Below are 10,140 nucleotides of genomic sequence, written 5' to 3' on the forward strand. Positions count from 1 at the left end.
TTGAACACAGCCTGGGCCCTGAACACAGCCTGGGCCCTTGAACACAGCACAGCCTGGGCCCCTGAACACAGCCTGGGCCCTTGAACACAGCACAGCCTGGGCCCCTGAACACAGCCTGGGCCCCTGAACACAGCCTGGGCCCCTGAACACAGCCTGGGCCCCTGAACACAGCACAGCCTGGGCCCCTGAACACAGCCTGGGCCCCTGAACACAGCACAGCCTGGGCCCCTGAACACAGCCTGGGCCCTGAACACAGCCTGGGCCCTGAACACAGCCTGGGCCCTGAACACAGCCTGGCCCTTGAACACAGCACAGCCTGGGCCCCTGAACACAGCACAGCCTGGGCCCCTGAACACAGCCTGGGCCCCTGAACACAGCACAGCCTGGGCCCCTGAACACAGCCTGTGGTGATGAAAGGGGGAACATGACTGGCAAAACTGTCATGGAGACAGTGAATGGAGACATGTTTAAGAGATAGAATCACTCCCTTTGTGCTCTCCTACCCTCTCTCTCTCTTCCTCTCTCTTCTTCTCACTCTTTCCTTCTATTTCTATATGTATTTCTCTCTCTCTCTCTCTCTCTCTCTCTCTCTCTCTCTCTCTCTCTCTCTCTCTCTCTGTCTCCCTCTCTCTCTCTCCCCCCCTCTCTCCCTCCCTCCCTCCCTCCCTATCTCTCTCTCTCTCTTCCCCTTGGCTGTGCTGTGACTCAGTTGTCAGTCTGGGTTAGTTTGGCTGGATGCTCCTCTATAATGTCTCTTTATGTTGCGTCCTCTTTGTGAAGGGGGAAGGGGGGAGGGGGGGGGGGGGGCTGATTGTACTCCAGGGGAAAGAGCCGAAAATCTACTTTATTTCTCCTATCCACTGCATGTAGGATTAAGACCCAGTTATTATAGATTTAGATAGTTTAGTACAGGTTTAGATCATTCATTAAAGGTTTAGTTAATGAATTATAGGTAGGGATCATTTATTATAGATATAGATCATTCATTATAGGTTTGGATAGACCACGCGGAAACAGTGAAGAGGAGCGGAACAGATTGATTCCTACGTACCTGTACTGGTTACACAAGACAGGAACCCTGAAACTGCAGCAACATCAAACATGTTGAGGACAGCTAACACACATGTACTCTCGTGTACATGCGTGTTCATGTTCATGTCAGAGTGATGAAACTCAAAGTGTTAGTTTGGGAATAAACTCTCCCAGCATGTGGGCGGGTAGGACACTATTTGCATTAAATAGGAGGATTTTTGTTTTGTTTCACAGTGTTTGGTACAGTGTGTGTGTTTGACAGTGTCTGTGTGTGTGTGGGTGGGTGTGTGTGTGTGTGTTTACTTGATAGATAATAATGTCATAGTGTGTGGTGTAGAGGTGTGTGAGGTAATCTGTGTACATGTGTAGCTGTCAGAATGATCCAAGTTTGTCATAAGCAGCTATTAGAGAGCAGAGGGAGCATGCTACTGCCGTGTGTGTGTGTGTGTGTGTGTTTGTTTGACAGGGCGTGTGTGTTTGTTGCCTTCTGTGTGTTATCTCTCTGCTCCTCCAGAGCCTTGTCTTTATCCTTCTCTCTACTGAAGCTGACAGGAACATGACCCAGAAAACCCTTTCTGATTTCAGACTCTGATACGACCTCCTCCCCCCGCCCCTGTCTCTCTATCTATCTCCCTCTCTCTATATATCTCTCTCTCTACAGATATATCTCTATCTCACTTTCTCTCTCTCTTTCTCTCTCCCACACTGTCTCTGCATCTCTCTTTATCTCCCACACTCTCTCTTTATCTCCTTCTCTGTCTGTCAGTCTCCCTCTCTCTGCTCTCTCTTCATCTGTCCTCACGCCACACACTCCCTTTCCTACTTTAACCCTCCCTCCCTCTCTCCCTCTCTCCCTCTCTCCCTCTCTCCCTCTCTCCCTCTCTCCCTCTCTCCCTCTCTCCCTCCCTCCCCTTGTTTATGCTCTTAGCCATTCACTCTCTCTCCTCCTCCTTTTCCTCCTCCTCTTCCTCCTCCTCTTCCTCCTCCTCCTCTTCCTCTCGCCACCCTCCATCTCTCCTTCCATCTTGTTTCTGCAATTGATTCTCCTTGCCTCACCTATCCCAAGGCTGCTATTTTGGTCCATCTTCCACTGACAGTCTGGTGAAGATCTCTGAGATCCTGACACTGTACTGCCAGGCCTCTGGAACACACATGTACCTGTGGTGATGGATGGATACAAACATACATAGATACATTCACTGTATTCATGTAATCGTTTTTTAATCACAGTTATTTGTAGATATTTATCCTGCTCACTCAACTGTATACCTAATGAGCAATGTACCTTGAGCAATTACAAGTACGTCATTATAAGTAAACTGATAATTATACGCAAGTCACAGATAAGTACTTAAGAGTTACAAATTGTTGACTGAGACGGAACAGGGAGACCTTAAATACACAGAGAGAGGGCATGCAGAGTCTGACTAAAACCACACAGAGTAAGTAAAGACTGAAAAGAGCTCAACTCTACCAAACAAATACGGTCTATTTTAATGTAGTTAAACACCCCAGTTTGAGCACCTGCCTCAACACTATTCATTAAAAACATCAGTTAGTATTCAGCATGTGGCCTCAGCCAATCAAAGACAGCTGAAGCGTCATCCGTTTCAATTTGTGTCCAATCAGGCAGTGTCCTCGGTGGCTCCACCAATTAGAGATTAGTGCAGTGAGGCGGGGTTTCCGGTGTTTGGTATGGGGGGGACATACTGCTCTAGAGAAAGCTGTTTAACCACAACCTACGACTTAGTAGAAGAGAATAAATACAAATTACATTTCAGAATGAGTAAGACAGTACTTTTGTTTTGAACCGACAGGCAACAAATAAATACTTTGATCTTTTGAACAGACAGCATGACACACGGAAACTCACAACTGAAGGGATCTCCTTCTTTTACAGAAGCAAAACATGAAAAAGAAGCTTTTAGTCCAGTCGCATTTGGACGGTACGAGTTGATGTTTATTTTTGTTTTGTAGGTACGTTCTTTATCGTTCTACAGGGTCGTTTCCCCAAGTGCGAGCCATGACCTTCAACAAACGCTAAACGCGAATCCTGACCTTAGCCCTAACTCTAAACAGAGACTCAACACAGCTAAGGGGCTCTCTAAGCTGAGCTGGGTTTGGGAGGGGGGGCTTGTACATCTAATGTGCCCTCCGGCAACAACATAACCTTATCTAGGTCACACGTCACAACACCACACGGAGCATGACCGCATACACACACACAGACGCAATTACTTAATGCGCACACACACACACACACATGCTGAGTCACTCATAAACACTCACACACACATTACACATTGTAATGTACACATTACAGGTTTACGTGTCGTTACAAGCGACGACATCCATTCGGACTGACAGGACATGTCACAAAGGCGACGGCGGCTTGAGCTGTTAGTCATGTGACCAGTCGATGACAGGTCCCTGACCCGCCCTGGTACAGAGATGAGGGACACGGGATGAGGCGGGGGGGGGGGGGGGGGGGTTTGGGTGGAGGTACTCCTGTCAGTCTCCACATGAGAGACGAGACTGGAAGGAGTTGTTCTATTTTTACACTCTGTTAGACAGAATGGAGAGCCACTTACTGGACCAGGCCAGAGCCTTGCTGACTGCCTGTCTGATTGCTTGCCTGCCTGCCTGCCTGCCTGTCTGGTTGCCTGTCTGTCTGTCTGTCTGTCTGTCTGGTTGTCTGTCTGTCTGTCTGTCTGGTTGTCTGTCTGGCTGTTTCTCTGCTAGTCTGCTGTGTGGATGAATGTTTAAAAGGCAGATTGGCAGCCAACAGGGGCTGAGTCTGCTGGACTGAAATAGATTTGCCAGGGGATTTTAAGAAAGGCTCTTAGATTTCGTTAATTTCACATGGGTGTTTTCTTTAATTTTACATGGGACTTAAACAGTTGGCTGGATTTGGCCTCCTTATATGGTTCAGGCCATCTCCTGGATTGGTCAACTCGGGGTGTGACTGTTCTGTCATTGGTCAACATGGGGTGTGGCTGTTCTGCCATTGGTCAACATGGGTCAACCCCCTCCTTTTTCTCCTACTGGGGCACCCAGGGAGGGGAAGGGGTCGGGGGTTAGGGCTAAGTGGGTCACTCTCTGGGTCAATTTAGGATCTGCTAGAGGCAAAAACAGCCCCCTCTCCCCCTTCCCTCCCCTCTCCCCCCTTCCCTCCCCTCTCCTCCGCCCATCCTGGGTCTTGTCAGTGGAGGACAGCCTAAATCCCCCTCTACTGCAGATTGTGTGCTCATGTGTTAAATGGTCAGTCTTGTTCTGTTGAAAGCAGAAACAGTTTTGGTGTGTTTTGTCGTGTTTAGGGTTTTAGGCAAAAACAAACTGTCCCGCCTGTCCACGTCATGGCCTTCCCCCCCCCATCCTCCCTCACTCCTCATCTTCATCTCAATTACTTTCTGCTTCTCTCTCCTTCTCTCTCTTCTTCCCCTCTCCCTCTCCTCCCCTCTCTCTCTCTGTCTCTCTCTCCTCCGCTCTCTCCTCCCCCCTCTCTCTGTCTCTCTCGGTTCTGTCTGTCTACCCTTGTTGATCATCATCTCGATTACTCAGTCCTCCCCCTCATCCTCTCTCTCTTCCCCTCTTTCTCCCTCCCTCCCCCTCATCCTCTCTCTCTTCCTCCTCTCCGTGTGTCCACAGCGCTGTCTCTTTACTGCCTCCTCCTCAAACCCTACAAATGAGTCTCGACGTGCGCGCGTGTGCATGCCCATCCTGCACGCGTGTTTGCATGAGTGCGAGAGCGATGTCTGTTTGTGTGTGTGTGTGTGTTGTGTCTTTAGCATGTTGTAATAACAGATCAGTAAATCACTGGACCTTCAAACAGTGACATGAGAGTGCCACACCCACTCACTCTCATCAGAGGCCCTTTGCTCTCTCAGCGCTCTCCCTCCCTCTCGCTCTCTCCCTCTCCCCCACTCTCTCTCTGCCTCTCTCTCTCTCCCTCTCTCTGTCTCTCCCTCTCTCTGTCTCTCTCTCTCTCCCTCTCTCCCTCGCCCCCCTCTCTCTCTGCGTCTCTCTCTCTGCCTGTCTGTCTCTGTCTCTCTCCTTCTCTCTCCCTCTCTCTCTCCCTCTATCTCTGCCTCTCTCTCCCTCTCTCTCTCCCTCTATCTCTGCCTCTCCCTCTCTCTGTCTCTCCCTGTCTCTCCCTCTCTCCAGAGGGTAGAGCTGAGCAGCTCTGAGTACTTGACTGCAGATCAAGAGAGTGAGTGTGGAAACAGGACAGTATTCACGGGCAAATTCTTTTCTTGCTGCCTTTTTATTTTCTTAGGGGAAAGGGGATTTGGAATTACAGCAAAATACTTTTGATATTTAGCGGTAGCGGCCAGAGCATGCACCCCCACGTCCAGCTCCCCTCTCTCTATACCTACAGCAGATGCACCGAGTTTACAAATAGTTCTTCTTCTGGCACGGAACGGAACCGACACCTCCACACCTGTCTTTCTGCTCTGCATTCTGCCCCCAATCCCAGCTGGGTCAGAGGAAGGAGGGGAGGGCCAGGGTGGGGCAGGTTGGGGCAGGCCGGGGCAGAGCAGGGGAGGAAAGTCTCCTGTATTTGATTGGGCTCTATGGCTACTGGTTGTAGTAGGTTTGGGGTCAGTGGGATGGTGTGTGTGTGTGTGTGTGTGTGTTAGGGTGTGGGGAGGTGGGGCGTGTTCTGACCTAGTTCCCCACCCCAGAAGGCCCCAGCTGTGAAGTCCATGGATTACAATCTGTGAGCGTGACTCTACAACGTGTGTGTGCGTGCGTGTTTTCGCATATGGGTGTGTGTGTGTGTGTGTGTGTGAGTGCTGATTGTGTAAGAGGTTAGCCAGGGGGAAATAATGTGCAGTAGATTTGACCTGAGTCAAATCTAGTTTCAAATCCTGTTGGGTCCATGTATCTTCTGCTCTGCTGACTGAGGTGTGTGTGTGTGTTAGGGTGTGTGTGTGTCTGTGGGTGTGTGTGTGTCTGTGTGTGTCTGTGTGTGTGTGTGTGTGTGTGTGTGTGTGTGTGTGTGTGTGCATGCGTGTGTGTGTCATCATATGTGTGCATGAGTTTTTGCGCAAGTGTGTGTGTGCTTGTGTGCACGTCTATACATGTGTGTGTGACCAGATCATGACACTGATGCTGTCCTCCTCATCCTCCTCTTCCTCCTCTTCCTCCTCATCCTCCTCTTCCCTCTCTTCCTCAGCCACTTCGGACGGCACCAGGCAGGGTCTGGACAGCATGAGAGGAGGGGTGTGTGTGACGCGAGGGATGAAGGTGGTGCTCAAAGTGGGACAAAGTGAGTAGCATCATCATCATCGTCTTCATCACCTTGTCAGTGCTTATGCTTCTATGGCATTTGTCTTGGTCAACTTCTTCTGTCACGGTGTGTCAGTAGTTATGGTGTGTCAGTAGTTATGGTGTGTCAGTAGTTATGGTATGTCAGTCATTCCTGTGAAGTGTGTGTGGGGAGGACTAAAGCAGGTGTGTGTGTGTGTGTGTGTGTGTGTGGAGACTAAACAGGTGTGTGTGTGTGTGTGTGTGTGTGTATGGAGGACTAAAGCAGGTGTGTGTGTGTGTGTGTGTGTGTGTGTGTGGAGGACTAAACAGGTGTGTGTGTGTGTGTGTGTGTATGGAGGACTTAAGCAGGTGTGTGTGTGTGTGTGTGTATGGAGGACTAAAGCAGGTGTGTGTGTGTGTGTGTGGAGGACTAAACAGGTGTGTGTGTGTGTGTGTGTGTATGGAGGACTAAAGCAGGTGTGTGTGTGTGGAGGACTAAACAGGTGTGTGTGTGTGTGTGTGTGTATGGAGGACTAAAGCAGGTGTGTGTGTGTGTGTGTGTGTCTATGGAGGACTAAAGCAGGTGTGTGTGTGTGTGTGTGTGTGGAGGACTAAACAGGTGTGTGTGTGTGTGTGTATGGAGGACTAAAGCAGGTGTGTGTGTGTGGAGGACTAAACAGGTGTGTGTGTGTGTGTGTATGGAGGACTAAACAGGTGTGTGTGTGTGTGTGTGTGTGGAGGACTAAACAGGTGTGTGTGTGTGTATGGAGGACTAAAGCAGGTGTGTGTGTGTGGAGGACTAAACAAGTGTGTGTGTGTGTGTGTATGGGGGACTAAAGCAGGTGTGTGTGTGTGTATGGAGGACTAAAGCAGGTGTGTGTGTGTGTGTGTGTGGAGGACTAAAGCAGGTGTGTGTTTGTGAGGAGGACTAAAGCGGGTGTGTGTTTCCTCAGCACCCTACGGTCTCCCTCCTAAACCCAAACCAGACCCCAACCGCTTCAGCCCCAAGAACACAGGTACAGCTCCGTCACACCATCACATCCGTTACTATGACGCTCAGCCACATTCCAAAGCCCCGTGCAGGATCCAGGCCAGTACAGTTTGGGTTTTGACGCTCTGATTCTGTCCTCAGGGGGCGTGTCTAACGGTACCTCGTCCCGGGGGGCCGGCGGCCACGACGACGGGAACATCACCGCCTCCAACGTGGCCATCATCGCCGGCGCCGCCGGGGGCGGAGCCTTCCTCCTCATCGTCACGGTGATCATCTGTGTGGTGTGCTACCAGCGCAGGAAGAGGAAGCAGTCGGAGAGCTCCCACCCCACCCTGACGCTCGCCACGCTCACGCCCAAGAGGGCCAGCACCAGCGCAGCCGGGGCCTCCACCGCCGCCGGCCACACGGGCTCGGAGCCCAGTGACATCATCATACCGCTGCGGACCTCAGACTCGGCCTACTGCCCGCACTACGAGAAGGTGAGCGGGGATTACGGGCACCCGGTCTACATCGTCCAGGAGATGCCCCCACAGAGCCCAGCCAACATCTACTACAAGGTGTGACATCACTCCCAGGTGTGACATCACTCTCAGTGTGACATCACTCCCAGGTGTGACATCACTCCCAGGTGTGACATCACTCCCAGGTGTGACATCACTCCCAGGTGTGGCATCACTCCCAGCCTACTCCTTCCCTCCCCGGTCCTCCTCCTCCTCTTTCCCCCTCTGCCTGCCTTCCCCTCCGCCTCCCTCGGTCGTCTCCTCCCTCCCCCTCCGCTTCTCTCCCCCTCCTCTTCCCTACCTCTCTTCCTACCCCCTCACCCACCTACACCCCCTTCCCTTCCTCCCCCACTCCTCCTCCTCCCCTGTGCCTTGTGCACCTGACTGACACTAGTACGAACTCTGGTACCTGGACTGCTACTGAAACTGGTACTGGTTCTGACACTGGTACTGGTTTTGACACTGGTATTGGGTCTGATAATGGTACTGGTACCGATTGGTTGGAACACTGGCACAGGACCGGGGATGGAGGAACTACAGGGGTCATTTCCCCAGTTTTACCCCAGGATTGAGACCTCAAGGCTGGACTGAAGAGCTGTCCACAGGCCCCCTGCGTCTGGATCCTCCTCTCCTCTTACTCTAAGCAAGGGGACACACTGGATACACAATGTTTTGAAGTACAAATGTGCTTTGTGTGTGTGTACGTGTACTGTATGTGCACTGTATGCGTGTGGATGAGTGTGTGTACGAGTTGTTAATGCTGTACGTATGGTGTTAATGATGTACGAGTTGTTGATGCTGTACGAGTTGTTAATGCTGTACGTATGGTGTTAATGCTGTACGAGTTGTTAATGCTGTACGTATGGTGTTCGCGCGTGCGCAGTGACCTTTTGTTTTAGATGTGTGTGTCTTAAAACCAAAACCACAAAAAGCAAATATCAAAGCTGAATTTTCACCCACTCCATAAACACTTACAGATTATATACACAAGTTATTTCTCTTCGTCATTTGTAGATGGCTTTACTCACCTGTTTTGTTTTCTGTTAGACTCTGTTTTTTAAGTCTGTTGTATCATATTCTGGATGTGTTGGAGTCTAGATCAGATCTAGATACTTATATTTATTTGCGTTTGACGGCTCCTCCTCTCTCCAGCCCTCGCACTCTCTTCTCCCTCTGCCAGGCCTTAGCTGTGTTTACCCTGTGACCCTGTTTAGTTAGTCCACATATTCATGTGTTTTTGTGAATGCAGGGTCACCATAAGTGGGGGGGGGGCACTTTTATGCTGTTTAGTAATAACAAACAATATGATTTTTACAGAAAAGCATATGAGAGGTGAGATGTAGGAACAGGCAAACCTAAAAAAACAAACAAAAAAAACACTGTGTTCCCACTGTGGTTCCTTTTGGTTCCACCTGGTTCTCCCTCGGACAATACCTCAGACAGAGGAGAGGCCCTGCTGTCCGGCCCAGCGCTGGAGAGACGCTGGTGGAACGTTCTAGATACTGTAAACTAAGACATGGTTTGAGTGATAAGATTGATAAGGGCGTTGTAGATTCGCCCAGTAAAGTTCAGACGTTCTGGGACGTGAGCTGGTTTTCCATGACCTCGCCGTCCTCTCCTCTCTCTCTCCCGTTCCTCACCCTCTCACCTTCTTACAAACATACATTCCAGTTTTCTTTCTGGGGGGGTGGGGGATTGAAAAATGACACAAAAAATTGAAGTATGTCATTAAAATGCTTTTGTTCTCCAGTGTGTTTTCTTATTCTGCGTGTGAAACGTACTTTCCTCTCACGACACAGTGAAAGGGATTTGACCTGCCGTCAACTGTTCGAATCACTGAGCTGAATCTACCCCCCCCCCCCCCCCCAGTTAAACAATAACCTCTAGGCTCCTCCCACACACTGTGACCTCACACGGACCTGTCTTATGAAGGTCGTCTTTGTGGTCATCCTTCCTGATCCGGGGACCGTGTCTTCTGGTCGGGTGCGTCCAAACATCAAGAGACAGGTGACATCATTGGTATTTAAATGGTCTGTCGCCTTTTTTGGGGGTGTGTTTAACTCTCTGTGTACTCTCTCTCTCTCTCTCTCTCTCTCTGTGTATTCCCTTCTTTCATGTGTTTGTTTCTGCCTGTATGCATCTTTCTTTCTCTTCTCTTTCTCTGTGTGTGTGTGTCTTTTTGTTTGTGCGACTCTCTTCCCCCTCTAAACATTTCTCTCCTGTTCTCTGTCCTCCTTGTTTCGTGTTCAAACCTTCTGGCTCGTCTCCTTGGTGACCAGCTCCTGTCAAACAGGATATGACAGGGACAGCTCTGGCAGACTGATGCGAGGGGGGGGTGGGAGGGGAGGGGTGGGGTCTGGCAGG

General features: G+C 50.4%; 1 protein-coding gene across 2 annotated transcripts in view; it reads left to right on the top strand.

Annotated features, from left to right (window-relative positions):
- The window catches only part of LOC146287814 (ephrin-B3-like), a 24,559-nt gene extending 15,064 nt beyond the window's left edge, over positions 1–9,495 (top strand). The window contains exons 3-6 of one of the 2 annotated variants that reach the window (XM_084698760.1): positions 6,212–6,304; positions 7,239–7,301; positions 7,418–7,868; positions 7,923–9,495. In XM_084698760.1, coding sequence (XP_084554886.1) covers positions 6,212–6,304; positions 7,239–7,301; positions 7,418–7,839 — 578 coding nt within the window. In that variant the 3' untranslated portion in view covers positions 7,840–7,868; positions 7,923–9,495. Of the gene's footprint in view, positions 1–6,211; positions 6,305–7,238; positions 7,302–7,417 lie in introns of both variants that reach the window. The other variant, XM_084698759.1, reaches the window with a different exon arrangement.
- Positions 9,496–10,140: the final 645 nt, after the last annotated feature.

The sequence above is a fragment of the Hypomesus nipponensis genome, chromosome 5 (genome assembly GCF_054491055.1).
Source record: "Hypomesus nipponensis isolate SF chromosome 5, ASM5449105v1, whole genome shotgun sequence".
Lineage (NCBI taxonomy): Eukaryota > Metazoa > Chordata > Actinopteri > Osmeriformes > Osmeridae > Hypomesus > Hypomesus nipponensis.